The sequence below is a fragment of the Xenia sp. Carnegie-2017 genome, unplaced genomic scaffold, assembly GCF_021976095.1.
Source record: "Xenia sp. Carnegie-2017 unplaced genomic scaffold, XeniaSp_v1 HiC_scaffold_14, whole genome shotgun sequence".
NCBI lineage: Eukaryota > Metazoa > Cnidaria > Anthozoa > Malacalcyonacea > Xeniidae > Xenia > Xenia sp. Carnegie-2017.
In genome coordinates this window covers 415,912-430,499 of record NW_025813447.1, presented here as the reverse complement: position 1 = coordinate 430,499, position 14,588 = coordinate 415,912, and the positions used below count along the sequence as shown (strand labels likewise).

Genomic DNA, 14,588 nt, shown 5'->3' with positions numbered 1-14,588 from the left:
AAGGTAGGCATAAAAGTAGGCATAAAGATAAACATAAAGGTAGACATAAAGGTAGATATAAAGACAGACATAAAGCTAGACATAAAGGTAGACACAAAGGTAAACATAAAGGTAGACATAAAGGTAGAAATAAAGGTAGACATAAACGTAGACATAAAGGTTGACATAAAGGTAGGCATAAAGGTAGAAATAAAGGTACACATAAAGGTAGACATAAAGGTAGACATAAAGGTGACATAAAGGTGACATAAAGGTGAACATAAAGGTACATAAAGGTAGACATAAAGGTGAACAAAGGTAGACATAAAGGTAGACATAAAGGTAGATATAAAGATAGACATAAAGGTAGACATAAAGGTAGACATAAAGGTAGGCGTAAAAGTAGGCATAAAGATAAACATAAAGGTAGGTATAAAGACAGACATAAAGCTAGACATAAAGGTAGACACAAAAAGAAACATAAAAGGTAGACATAAAGGTGGATTAAAGGTGACATAACATGAACATAAAGGTTGACATAAAGGTAGACATAAAGGTGAACATAAAGGTGAACATAAAGGTAGGCATAAAGAAATAAAGGTGACACATAAAGGTGCACAAAAGTGAACATAAAGGTGATAAAGGTGAACATAAAGGTAGGCATAAAGGTAGAAATAAAGGTACATAAAGGTAGACATAAAGGTAGACATAAAGACATAAAAGGTGAACATAAAGGTGACATAAAGGTACACATAAAGGTACACATAAAGGTAGACAAAGGTAGAAATAAAGATAGACATAAAGGTAGACATAAAGGTAGACATAAAGGTACACATAAAGGTAGAAATAAAGGTACACATAAAGGTAGAAATAAAGGTAGAAATAAAGGTAGACATAAAGGTAGACATAAAGGTTGACATAAAGGTAGACGTAAAGGTATACATAAAGGTAGACATAAAGGTATACATAAAGGTAGACATAAACGTAGGCATAAAGGTAGACCTAAAGGTAGACATAAAGGTTGACATAAAGGTAGACAAAAACGTAGACATCAAGGTAAACATAAAGGAAGACAAAAAAGTAAACATATAAAGATAGACATAAAGTTAGATATAAAGGTTGACATAACGCTAAACATAAGGAAAAGTCCTGCATTCTGTCATATAGCTTATGTTTTGTCCAATCTAATGAACACCCAGTCACGACAAATTGTGACTTTAGATGAAATGAAAGGTAAAAAACCCACAAAAAATCCTTCATTGGTCTTCATACTTCAATGTTTAACCCTCAAATACAATTGATGAAAACGGGCACGCGCAATATCAGCTATTTACAGAATTGAATATTCAGTAAAAAGGCTTCGATAACTACATTTGCCTAAATTGCAATAGCAAAGAAAGAATTCATTTTTGTACTGGGGTGGTAAATGGTCATTAAGTTATACTGCCAACTATTGTAACCTACTGGTAACTCCTGGTAACTACTGGTAAATACTGTTAACTATGGTAACTACTTGTAACTACTGTTAACTACTGGTAACTACTGTAACTTACTGTAACTGACTGTAACTTACTCTAACTTACTCTAACTTACTGTAACTTACTGTAACTGACTAAAACTTACTGTAACTTATTGTAACGTACTGTAACTTTTATTCATACTCTGTCATCGTCTTTAATCACAAACAGCACATGTTGTGCATACATCAAAAGATAAACAGACACTACGAAGTGTGCTCCATTAAAACCACTGATTAAAACTAAACAATGCTCAAACAAGAAGAGCTTATGTTTCTGATGAGGAACTGGAAGCGAATCTCCAAGAGCATGCCCGATAGTGTTGTTCTTTTTGAAGATGGAAGGTTCAGGATTGTTCTGGGATTAGATATAAAATTATACTTGGAAAATATGACATGAATCAAAATCTTCATATTTTTGACAGTGCATGTTACACATTTTTCTTGACATTGTAAAGTTAAATATGAAAGAACTGAGTTATCGTTTAATCTAATTGAAGAAATTACGATGTGACGTGACTACCATGAAGATTATCAAAGTTGTCGTTCAATGGAGTCTCATCCACGCTCCTGCATTTGTATTTTTGATCTATGGGAAACAAATATTATATTAAACAATAACTTTAACAGTTTATAAAACATAACGTCAACTACCTGTGAAATCGACTTAAGCTTGAGAACAAAAGAGACAAGCGTGAACAAACAGAGACCACAGGAACACGATGTAAAGAACACAATCATGAAGTAGACATAATACTGAGCCATCATTACTTTACAAGAAGTCCAACTAAGATATATAGAGGTCAAACCTATAAAATAAATAAATATTTAATGTTACTTATTGTACTAAATATCACAGGGAAATGTTTGTAGATGTATTGTATCAACATTGGATGAGACAGTTGGATTTTCGTAATTCATTTCACATTTAAGAGTTTTCTTTATTCTGATTGGTTGAGCAAGTAATCTGTGGGCTTCTTATAGTTAAACTTAATCGAGATTGAGATCGCATCGTAGGATGGTTGAAAAAAAAACAGACACATACACAAAACGTTGGAGGCGTATCGTTTTCCATGTAGATTGGATGAAGCAATTGAATAAAACTTAGAACGACAAGTTTGCAATTTTGTGTAAAATCGATGGATTGCGTTTGTTCTAAAATTGTTGTAAGGAAACGGAGGATTAAAATCATCGTCACCGGCAATTTAATCTACCCGTGAAATTCTACACGTCATAATCTACCCGTACCAAGAGCAGTATTCGGCCGGTATCAGAAGATAATAGCCTTAGCTTCCAGTTGACCAATTTCATCAAAAATAGACTTTGCCTCCAGGTCATTTTGAGACCTAGTAAAACTTCCCCACACAGATCTTGAAGACGGTAAATAAAACATATTTACTAACCTTTTATTATCGTCTTTTGTACATTTACATCCTGTATCATAACTATTATCATACGTCGAGGTAGAATCCTTGCAGTCAAATCCTTCCATTTTCAAGAACTTCATGCGTTGTACTTTTCGAGATAACCAAGAAAGTTCAGCAGAGTCCAGCATCAACGAGAATATTGACAGCACAAAACATACAGCAATTGAAACAAGAGCGATTTTGAACTATAAAAAAGAACAACGAATGTTTAAATTGACGACGATCATACGTGTCAACAGATAGCCATAACTTACAACTAACGGTTTTTCATACAATACAGCAACGATTCCTAACGCAGCACTAAGCATCAGCTATAATAAAACAACAACAGATCATTATTAAAATGAATTTATTATCAAAAAACTACTTTAAGAGCAGAATATGAATGCATTATTTACTATTTATACTTAAATGTGTATTTAAGCGTAAACTCCTCAACAATGTGGACGTGACTTATTTGTGAAAAAGATACGAAGACGATTTTGTCAACAAAGCGAAGTTATTACAGCAAAGGTTCAAGAATGTTCTTATAACTGTTACATAAAAAAATAAACGCCGCAGATCGTTAAATCGCTTCTGCTAAGACAGTAATGTTTTACAAATTTCATAAATGACCTTACAGGAAAGGCATTCCACCATTCAACATATTCATTTCCTGCTTGAACAGTGTTTCTTTCGTGGGCATTTCTTGGCATTTTTTCTCCAACATGAAAGGTTCTCACCAATCCACAAATAAAAATAATCAAGCCACAAACATATAAAGCGCTTGGAAGAAGTAAATGCCTGAGTTTAGGATGATATAATTGTGAACGAAAAGCCATGCTGTTTACTCGTGAAACTAGAACAATAGTTGAGAATTATAATTATATTCATGTATTCAGCCCTACCCAACTGATTTCTTTTGAAAGATATTGTCCTTCCCATAATAGGATTGGAAGATCAAGGTTCAAACACATGGTGATGAAAATATAAAGAATTTGGTAAACATCAGATCCTGATGACAAAATATCAGTCCTTAAGTTATCTAGTAGGGTGATTAATGGTCAAAAAACTACAGCAAGCAAGAGCAAAGACGTCTTCTGTATTTAACTGTAACCTATATAGTGTCATCTACGGTAAACTCATTGCTATATCTACAAGCTGTGACTTACTGTAACTCGCATACGTCCACTGTCATCTGTCTTTAATCGCAATAATCCTGTGCTGTACAATCATCAACAGATGAACCGAAACTACATAATATGCTTTATTAAGACTGAATAATGGTCAACCTATATTATATAAGCTTATACTTTTGGCTGTGAGAAATTGACACTTAGAGAAGATATGGTGTTGTCCTTTGTATGATGGGTGGAAGGGTTTAGTATTGTTTTTAATCACTAACAGCACAAGTTGTGCAATCATCAACGGATGAACCAAGTGTCCGAAGTGTGTTTCGTTAAAATGCAACAATGCTCAAACAATAAGAGCTTATGTTCCTGATGACGAACTGGAAGCCAATCTCCATGCAAGAGCATTGTGTTGTTCTTTTTGGAGATGAAAGGGTCCTGGGGTTAGAAATGAATTAAAATCTTCATATTTTTGACATTGCATGTTACACATTTTTCTTGACATTGTAAAGTTAAATATGAAAGCACTGAGTTATCGTTCAATCTAATTGAAGAATTTACGATGTGACGTGACTACCATGAAGATTATCAAAGTTATCAAATGTTACAAACATGTTACAAACGTATAATTATCAAAGTTGTCGTTCAATGGAGTCTCATCCACGCTCCCTGCATTTGCATTTTCGATCTATAGGGAAACAAATATTATATTAAACAATAACTTAAACAGTGTATAAAACTTAACACCAACTTGCCTGTGAAATCGGCTTAAGCTTAAGAGCAAAATAGACAAGCGTGAAGAAACAGAGACCACAGCAACACGATGTAAAGAACACAATTATGAAGTAGACATAATACTGAGCCATCATTACTTTACAAGAAGTCCAACTAAGATATATAGAGGTCCAACCTATAAAATAAATAAATATTTAATGCTCTTTATTGTACTAAATATTGCTGGAAAATGTTTGTAGATGTATTGTATCAACATTGGATGAGAAAGTTGGATTTTCGTAATTCATTTTACATTTAAGAGTTTTCTTTATTCTGATTGGTTGAGCAAGTGGTCTGTGGGCCTCTTATAGTTAAAATTAATCGAGATTGAGATTACATCGTAGGTTGGTTGAAAAAAAAACAGACACATACACAAAACGTTGGAGGCGTATCGTTTTCCATGTAGATTGGATGAAGCAATTGAATAAAACTTAAAACGACAAGTTTGCGATTTTGTGTAAAATCAATGGATTGCGTTTGTTCTAAAATTGTTGTAAAGAAACGTAGGATTAAAATCATCGTTACCGGTAATTTAATCTACCCGTGAAATTCTACACGTCATAATCTACCAGTACCAAGAGCAGTATTCGGCCGGTATCAGAAGATAATAGCCTTAGCTTCCAGTTGACCAATTTCATCAAAAATAGACTTTGCCTCCAGGTCATTTTTGTGACCTAGTAAAAACTTCCCCACACAGATCTTGAAGACGGTAAATAAAACATATTTACTAACCTTTTTTATTGTCTTTTGTACATTTACATCCTGTATCATATCTATTATCATACGTCGAGGTAGAATCCTTGCAGTCAAATCCTTCCATATTCAAGAACTTCATGTGTTGTACACTTTCAGATAACCAAGAAAGTTCAGCAGAGCCCAGCATCAACGAGAATATTGACAGAACAAAACATACAGCAATTGAAACAACAGCGATTTTGAACTATAAAAAAACAACGAGTGTTTAAAATGACGACGATCATACGTGTCAACAAATAGCCATAACTTACAAATAACGGTTTCTCATATAATACAGCAACGATTCCCAACAGAGCACTAAGCATCAGCTATAATAAAACAACAACAGATCATTATTAAAATGAATTTATTATCAAAAAACTACTTTAAGAGCAGAATATGAATGCATTATTTACTATTTATACTTGAATGTGCATTTAAGCGTAAACTCCTCAACAATGTGGACGTGATTTATTTGTGTAAAAGATACGAAGATGATTTTGTTAACAAAGCGAAGTTATTACAGCAAAGGTTCAAGAATGTTCTTATAACTGTTACATAAAAAAATAAACGCCGCAGATCGTTAAATCGCTTCTGCTAAGACAGTAATGTTTTACAAATTTCATAAATGACCTTACAGGAAAGGCATTCCACCATTCAACATATTCATTTCCTGCTTGAACAGTGTTTCTTTCGTGGGCATTTCTTGGCATTTTTTCTCCAACATGAAAGGTTCTCACCAATCCACAAATAAAAATAATGAAGCCACAAACAAATAAAGCGCTTGGAAGAAGTAAATGCCTGAGTTTAGGATGATATAATTGTGAACGAAAAGCCATGCTGTTTACTCGTGAAACTAGAACAATAGTTGAGAATTAAAATTATATTCATGTATTCAGCCCTGCCCAACTGATTTCTTTTGAAAGATATTGTCTTTTCTATAATAGGATTGGAAGATCAAGGCTCAAACACATGGCGATGAAAATATAAAGAATTTGGTAAACATCAGATCCTGATGACAAAATATCAGTCCTTAAGTTATCTAGTAGGGTGATTAATGGTCAAAAAACTACAGCAAGCAAGAGCAAGAATCATCTACTGTATTTCACTGTAACCTATAGTGTCATCCACTGTAAACTCAGTGCTATATCTACAAGCTGTAACTTACTGTAACTCGCATACATCCACTGTGATCTGTCTTTAATCGCGATAATCCTGTGTTGTACAATCATCAACAGATGAACCGACACTACATAATATGCTTTATTACGACTGAATAATAGTCAAACTGTATTATATAAGCTTATACTTTTGGCGGTGAGAAATCAACTCTTCAGAAGATATGGTGTTGTCCTTTGTATGATGGGTGGAAGGGTTTAGTATTGTTTTTAATCACTAACAACACAAGATGTGCAATCATCAACGGATGAACCAAGTGTCCGAAGTGTGTTTCGTTAAAATGCAACAATGCTCAAACAATAAGAGCTTATGTTCCTGATGAGGAACTGGAAGCCAATCTCCATGCGAGAACATGGTGTTGTTCTTTATGAAGATGAAAGGGTCCTGGGGTTAGAAATGAGTTAAAATCTTCATATTTTTGACATTGCATGTTACACATTTTTCTTGACATTGTAAAGTTAAAAATGAAAGCACAGAGTTATCGTTCAATCTAATTGAAGAATTTAGGATATGACGTGACTACCATGAAGATTATCAAAGTTATCAAATGTTACAAACATGTTACAAACGTATAATTATCATTACAAGGAAATGATATCATAGTTTCATGAAATCATAGTTTAATGATGTCATAGTTTAATGATGTCATAGTTTAATGATATCATAGTTTCATGAAATCATAGTTTAATGATGTCATAGTTTAATGATATCATAGTTTCATGAAATCATAGTTTCATGAAATCATAGTTTAATGAAATCATAGTTTAATGATGTCATAGTTTAATGATATCATAGTTTCATGAAATCATAGTTTAATGATGTAATAGTTTAATGATATCATAGTTTCATGAAATCATAGTTTAATGATGTCATAGTTTAATGATGTCATAGTTTAATGATGTCGTAGTTTAATGATGTCATAGTTTAATGATGTCATAGTTTAATGATGTTGTACCAAAAACTTTATTCAAATGTTAACTTACACTATTAAACCAATCTGTGTAAACCTTGACACAATCATCATCATCAACCCCAATCAACTCAACAAACCAAATGCTAAAGCTAAAAGTTGTTCCCCAGCTTACCAATGGTTCTGAAAGCACAAAAATATCAAATTTCATTGATTACATAGTTGATTATTAGTGAATAATTAAATATTAAAGTCCCTAAAGTAGTTTTTTCTGCATTTCCACTTCGAAGACTGAGTGTTATTCCATGCAATGTCAAAAATGCTACATAAATTATAAAAGTAACAATGTACAATGGTGTAATGTACCAATTTTGATGAAATTTACAGGAAAGATTTTTCCTCCAACTTTATGTTTTAAATCAAATGTCTCTTTTACATTGTCATTGTGTAGACCACTGAAATAAAACAAAGATTTAATCATGATAATGTTTAATTTATGAAGATACAATAACTTTTGCAATAACTACCTCTCTAATAATTCAATCATATTTTCATCATCATCATATAAACTTCCATAAACTTTAAATTTCTTTATATTACAGACATGACTCTGTGAGTACTTTCCAAATATGATTTTGTTACGGCAGATGGTTTCTCAAGTTTCAAAGTAATGAACTATGTAAAGTAAAATAAAAGCAATATGACTTTATAGCTTAAGCAACAAATGACTATGATATCAACGCAATTTTAATGAGAAATAATGTGAAATAGTAGAAAAAAACAAACTTGTGGTGGTACGTGCGTTTCAGATACCCATCTTGAATTCTGATCACTTGGATTTTCCTCCATGATAAGTCTATGACAAAGGAAGAAAGAAAGGCAAATTATCACTTGTACACAGTAAACTTTCTCATCCTTCAACAGACAGTGCATGTGCTGTATTTATCAACAGACACACAGTATGGACGAATAACATTGGGCTCAAATAAAAATGTCTTTTGTTGCAGAAACAGTCGGAAACTTTAAGTCAAATTTCTCTAAATAAAAAACTACAGCACCGCATTATAATAAATTACTATCTTAACAATTAAAATTTAATAAATTTCTCAGCAAATGAACTGATTCTGTCAACGGCTGTCTTCTGCAGCCTGCAGCTAAAAGTTCTCAGTGCCCACATATTTCATATTATTCACAAGCTCTTCATTCGTGTCAAAATCATCTCATTCTGACCTAACTCTAAAACATATATAAAGTGGTAACTGTTTTATGAACTCAATCATTATTCCATCTATCCATTGTCACTAGAAGAAAACCTAAAAAGTCTCTACATCTTATACTCAAAGCTCAATTTTGCAAATATCAAGCAACAACAGCAAGAGCACGTACGTTGGATGAAAGCTTCCAGCAAAGCTTGAGCATGAGAAAATGGAATAGTACAATTCATGCTCCCTAATTCTGATATCTGTATAATCTACATTTCTAAAATTTCCAGAAACCTCCGCCATTTTGAGTCGTGCATTTACTAAACAAATACTTCAGTTTTACTCATACATATATAGTTCAGTACTGTAGCTTCTAACATAACTGCCGTGTTTACATCGCTCAGAAATACACCATCATGTTGTGGTGCGTATTAAAAAAATTAAATAGTTTCTTAAATGCTGAATAAAAGTTCTACCCTTATATATTTTTTCTTGTAGACATTAAGTGGAAGAAAACTGATGATATTGTTTAAACAACATGTACAGTAAATAATTTCTTTCAATAATATTGAACGATAAAAACAAGTGTTTTGTTTCCAATATGGCTGCTCTTTGGAAGCTTGTCAATTTTTCTTGCAAAACACGAAGAATATTCTTTTGCGTCCCATCATATTTACACTGTAAAAGTGACAAAACAAACAAGTGTTTTTCGTCAGTGTTTTTCTCCAAACGCTTTTTTTTAAATGTAAGTAAAATAAACCTTTACATCTAAATCTGTCTTGGTGGTGTGTGACTTGGACGAAATATTCACTTTTAAAATATGTTCTCTTTAACTCTTTCATGTGACTCCAGCGATATGTTGGATATTTTCAACTTTCAAAACCTGAAAATAGACTTGCTGTTCACTACGGTATGAAATCAACAAAATGTGTGTTTATTTATAAAATTGTCAATGAAGCTGTAGCAGACTTCTCTCCCAACTTCGTCAACTTTTCCCATCTGAATCCCATCCTTTCTTTACACAGATAAGCTCTACGACGGCCATAAAATCGCCAAATTTCACTCCATAACACCTATAACCACTATCAAACCATCATTACCCCTGGAAACACATGGTCACTGGATTGTTCGAAGATTTCCAACTTTAAATCAGATCCAACGCGGCAAACGTCGAACAAAAGCAAAAAAACTGAAGTCAACGGCGAAAAAATCAAATGAAATTCTAAAAGGTCCTCAGAGGAAAGGTGTTTGTGTAAAGGTTTTTATCAGAAAACCTAAAAAACCAAACTCCGCAAACAGAAAATGTGCTTTATTAAGACTGAACAATGGTCAAACTATTATCGCTTATATTCCTGGTGAAAAAGCGAGTCTACAAGAACATGGTGTTGTACTTTTTGAGGGTGGAAGGGTTCAGGATTGTCCAGGAGTTAGATATAAAATAATACGTGGAAAATATGACGTGAATTAAAATCTTGTTTGTTACATTGCATTGTGATATTTTGAAAATGTACATCGAGTAAAGGAAGATGCATTCAGTAAACTTTAATCTAAATGATTTTTCAATTGAAATCATTTTTTGTTCCACAAACAGAATATTGACGTTATTTCGCGTAGAAATGTTATCAAAAGATCAAACAGTTCTTTTCCTATGCCACTACTGTCGTCAGTGCTATTTTTAAATTTGTTGAAATGTGACATGTCTTGAATTTCTTTCATGTCTTTATACTTCCTAGGATTGCAAAATTCCACTGGCGGAATAATTTATTGCGTGAAGTTGTAACTCAACAGGTAGACATTAAGATACACATGAAGGTAGGCATAAAGATGAACATAAAGATAAACACGAAGGTAGACATAAATGTAGACATAAACGTAGACATAAAGGTAGACATAAAGGTAGATATAAAGATAGACATAAAGGTAGACATAAAGGTAGACATAAAGGTAGGAAGTAAAAGTAGGCATAAAGATAAACATAAAGGTAGACATAAAGGTAGATATAAAGACAGACATAAAGCTAGACATAAAGGTGACATAAAGGTAAACATAAAGGTAGACATAAAGGTGAAATAAAGGTGAGACATAAACATAGACATAAAGGTTGACATAAAGGTAGACATAAAGGTGACATAAAGATTACACATAAAGGTGACATAAAGGTACACATAAAGACATAAAGGTAGACATAAAGGAGACAAAGGTGACATAAAGGTAGACATAAAGATAAATAAAGATAGACATAAAGGTGAACATAAAGGTGAACATAAAGAAAAGTAGGCATAAAGATAAACATAAGGTGGAATATAAGACAGACATAAAGCTAGACATAAAGGTATAAATAAACATAAAGGTGAACATAAAGGTAGATTAAAAGGTGAACATAAACAATAGAACATAAAGGTTGACATAAAGGTGACATAAAGGTGAACACAAGGTAGACATAAAGGTAGGCATAAAAGGTAGAAATAAAGATAAAGGTGACATAAAGGTGACATAAAGGTAGACAAAAGGAACATAAAAGGCATAAAGGTGAAATAAAGGTTACATAAAAGACATAAAAGACATAAAGGTACACATAAAGGTAGACATAAAGATGACATAAAGGATAAAGGAATAAAGGTGAGACAAAGGTAGAAATAAGATAGACATAAAGGTAGACATAAAGGTGAACATAAAGGTACACATAAAGGTAGAAATAAAGACATAAAGGTGAAATAAAGGGAAAATAAAGGTTGACATAAAGGTAGACGTAAAGGTATACATAAAGGTAGACATAAAGGTATACATAAAGGTAGACATAAACGTAGGCATAAAGGTAGACCTAAAGGTAGACATAAAGGTTGACATAAAGGTAGACAAAAACGTAGACATCAAGGTAAACATAAAGGAAGACAAAAAAGTAAACATATAAAGATAGACATAAAGTTAGATATAAAGGTTGACATAACGCTAAACATAAGGAAAAGTCCTGCATTCTGTCATATAGCTTATGTTTTGTCCAATCTAATGAACACCCAGTCACGACAAATTGTGACTTTAGATGAAATGAAAGGTAAAAAACCCACAAAAAATCCTTCATTGGTCTTCATACTTCAATGTTTAACCCTCAAATACAATTGATGAAAACGGGCACGCGCAATATCAGCTATTTACAGAATTGAATATTCAGTAAAAAGGCTTCGATAACTACATTTGCCTAAATTGCAATAGCAAAGAAAGAATTCATTTTTGTACTGGGGTGGTAAATGGTCATTAAGTTATACTGCCAACTATTGTAACCTACTGGTAACTCCTGGTAACTACTGGTAAATACTGTTAACTATGGTAACTACTTGTAACTACTGTTAACTACTGGTAACTACTGGTAACTAATGTAACTTACTGTAACTGACTGTAACTTACTCTAACTTACTCTAACTTACTGTAACTTACTGTAACTGACTAAAACTTACTGTAACTTATTGTAACGTACTGTAACTTTTATTCATACTCTGTCATCGTCTTTAATCACAAACAGCACATGTTGTGCATACATCAAAAGATAAACAGACACTACGAAGTGTGCTCCATTAAAACCACTGATTAAAACTAAACAATGCTCAAACAAGAAGAGCTTATGTTTCTGATGAGGAACTGGAAGCGAATCTCCAAGAGCATGCCCGATAGTGTTGTTCTTTTTGAAGATGGAAGGTTCAGGATTGTTCTGGGATTAGATATAAAATTATACTTGGAAAATATGACATGAATCAAAATCTTCATATTTTTGACAGTGCATGTTACACATTTTTCTTGACATTGTAAAGTTAAATATGAAAGAACTGAGTTATCGTTTAATCTAATTGAAGAAATTACGATGTGACGTGACTACCATGAAGATTATCAAAGTTGTCGTTCAATGGAGTCTCATCCACGCTCCCTGCATTTGTATTTTTGATCTATGGGGAAACAAATATTATATTAAACAATAACTTTAACAGTTTATAAAACATAACGTCAACTACCTGTGAAATCGACTTAAGCTTGAGAACAAAAGAGACAAGCGTGAACAAACAGAGACCACAGGAACACGATGTAAAGAACACAATCATGAAGTAGACATAATACTGAGCCATCATTACTTTACAAGAAGTCCAACTAAGATATTTAGAGGTCGAACCTATAAAATAAATAAATATTTAATGCTCTTTATTGTACTAAATATCACAGGGAAATGTTTGTAGATGTATTGTATCAACATTGGATGAGACAGTTGGATTTTCGTAATTCATTTCACATTTAAGAGTTTTCTTTATTCTGATTGGTTGAGCAAGTAATCTGTGGGCTTCTTATAGTTAAACTTAATCGAGATTGAGATCGCATCGTAGGTTGGTTGAAAAAAAAACAGACACATACACAAAACGTTGGAGGCGTATCGTTTTCCATGTAGATTGGATGAAGCAATTGAATAAAACTTAGAACGACAAGTTTGCAATTTTGTGTAAAATCGATGGATTGCGTTTGTTCTAAAATTGTTGTAAGGAAACGGAGGATTAAAATCATCGTCACCGGCAATTTAATCTACCAGTGAAATTCTACACGTCATAATCTACCCGTACCAAGAGCAGTATTCGGCCGGTATCAGAAGATAATAGCCTTAGCTTCCAGTTGACCAATTTCATCAAAAATAGACTTTGCCTCCAGGTCATTTTTGAGACCTAGTAAAAACTTCCCCACACAGATCTTGAAGACGGTAAATAAAACATATTTACTAACCTTTTTTATCGTCTTTTGTACATTTACATCCTGTATCATAACTATTATCATACGTCGAGGTAGAATCCTTGCAGTCAAATCCTTCCATTTTCAAGAACTTCATGCGTTGTACGTTTCGAGATAACCAAGAAAATTCAGCAGAGTCCAGCATCAACGAGAATATTGACAGCACAAAACATACAGCAATTGAAACAAGAGCGATTTTGAACTATAAAAAAGAACAACGAATGTTTAAATTGACGACGATCATACGTGTCAACAGATAGCCATAACTTACAACTAACGGTTTTTCATACAATACAGCAACGATTCCTAACGCAGCACTAAGCATCAGCTATAATAAAACAACAACAGATCATTATTAAAATGAATTTATTATCAAAAAACTACTTTAAGAGCAGAATATGAATGCATTATTTACTATTTATACTTAAATGTGTATTTAAGCGTAAACTCCTCAACAATGTGGACGTGACTTATTTGTGAAAAAGATACGAAGACGATTTTGTTAACAAAGCGAAGTTATTACAGCAAAGGTTCAAGAATGTTCTTATAACTGTGAGATAAAAAATAAACGCCGCAGATCGTTAAATCGCTTCTGCTAAGACAGTAATGTTTTACAAATTTCATAAATGACCTTACAGGAAAGGCATTCCACCATTCAACATATTCATTTCCTGCTTGAACAGTGTTTCTTTCGTGGGCATTTCTTGGCATTTTTTCTCCAACATGAAAGGTTCTCACCAATCCACAAATAAAAATAATGAAGCCACAAACAAATAAAGCGCTTGGAAGAAGTAAATGCCTGAGTTTAGGATGATATAATTGTGAACGAAAAGCCATGCTGTTTACTCGTGAAACTAGAACAATAGTTGAGAATTAAAATTATATTCATGTATTCAGCCCTACCCAACTGATTTCTTTTGAAAGATATTGTCCTTCCCATAATAGGATTGGAAGATCAAGGTTCAAACACATGGTGATGAAAATATAAAGAATTTGGTA

General features: G+C 32.9%; 1 protein-coding gene and 5 long non-coding RNA genes across 8 annotated transcripts; 3 read left to right on the top strand and 3 right to left on the bottom strand.

The window, feature by feature from the left end:
- Positions 1 to 346: 346 nt before the first annotated feature.
- On the top strand, positions 347 to 10,781 carry LOC124434584. 2 transcript variants are annotated; one of them, XR_006944834.1, is made up of 3 exons: positions 347 to 369; positions 760 to 999; positions 10,752 to 10,781. It is a non-coding gene; the product is annotated as an uncharacterized LOC124434584 (long non-coding RNA). The 2 variants fall into 2 exon arrangements; XR_006944833.1 differs by having other exon boundaries at positions 760 to 975; positions 10,716 to 10,755.
- LOC124434582 lies at positions 1,888 to 8,260 on the bottom strand. 2 transcript variants are annotated; one of them, XR_006944831.1, is made up of 8 exons: positions 8,157 to 8,260; positions 7,996 to 8,084; positions 7,703 to 7,812; positions 6,179 to 7,103; positions 3,177 to 3,233; positions 2,899 to 3,107; positions 2,150 to 2,304; positions 1,888 to 2,084 (listed from the first exon to the last, which is right to left on the bottom strand). It is a non-coding gene; the product is annotated as an uncharacterized LOC124434582 (long non-coding RNA). The 2 variants fall into 2 exon arrangements; XR_006944830.1 differs by lacking the exons at positions 1,888 to 2,084; positions 2,150 to 2,304; positions 2,899 to 3,107; positions 3,177 to 3,233 and adding exons at positions 4,793 to 4,941; positions 5,538 to 5,745; positions 5,813 to 5,869.
- LOC124434585 lies at positions 5,766 to 7,725 on the top strand. The gene is made up of 2 exons (XR_006944835.1): positions 5,766 to 6,071; positions 6,488 to 7,725. It is a non-coding gene; the product is annotated as an uncharacterized LOC124434585 (long non-coding RNA).
- Positions 8,263 to 9,844, bottom strand: LOC124434583. Its single transcript, XR_006944832.1, has 4 exons — positions 9,598 to 9,844; positions 9,016 to 9,509; positions 8,416 to 8,485; positions 8,263 to 8,304 (listed from the first exon to the last, which is right to left on the bottom strand). It is a non-coding gene; the product is annotated as an uncharacterized LOC124434583 (long non-coding RNA).
- A 442-nt stretch (positions 10,782 to 11,223) lies between the features above and the next one.
- Positions 11,224 to 11,846, top strand: LOC124434586. The gene is made up of 3 exons (XR_006944836.1): positions 11,224 to 11,243; positions 11,485 to 11,520; positions 11,587 to 11,846. It is a non-coding gene; the product is annotated as an uncharacterized LOC124434586 (long non-coding RNA).
- A 722-nt stretch (positions 11,847 to 12,568) lies between these two features.
- Positions 12,569 to 14,465, bottom strand: LOC124434581. Its single transcript, XM_046984464.1, has 5 exons — positions 14,226 to 14,465; positions 13,861 to 13,917; positions 13,584 to 13,791; positions 12,833 to 12,987; positions 12,569 to 12,766 (listed from the first exon to the last, which is right to left on the bottom strand). Exons 1-5 carry the CDS (start codon positions 14,424 to 14,426, stop codon positions 12,680 to 12,682), a joined length of 708 nt encoding a protein of 235 aa, XP_046840420.1. The 5' UTR covers positions 14,427 to 14,465; the 3' UTR covers positions 12,569 to 12,679.
- Positions 14,466 to 14,588: the final 123 nt, after the last annotated feature.

Coding starts and splice junctions, on each gene's coding strand:
- LOC124434581 (XM_046984464.1), bottom strand. CDS start 14,426: ATGGCTTTTCGTTCACAATTATATCATCCTAAACTCAGGCATTTACTT. Junction 13,918..14,225: donor AATGGTGGAATGCCTTTCCT/GTAAGGTCATTT, acceptor GTTTTATTATAG/CTGATGCTTAGTGCTGCGTT. Junction 12,988..13,583: donor TACAAAAGACGATAAAAAAG/GTTAGTAAATAT, acceptor TTTATTTTATAG/GTTCGACCTCTAAATATCTT.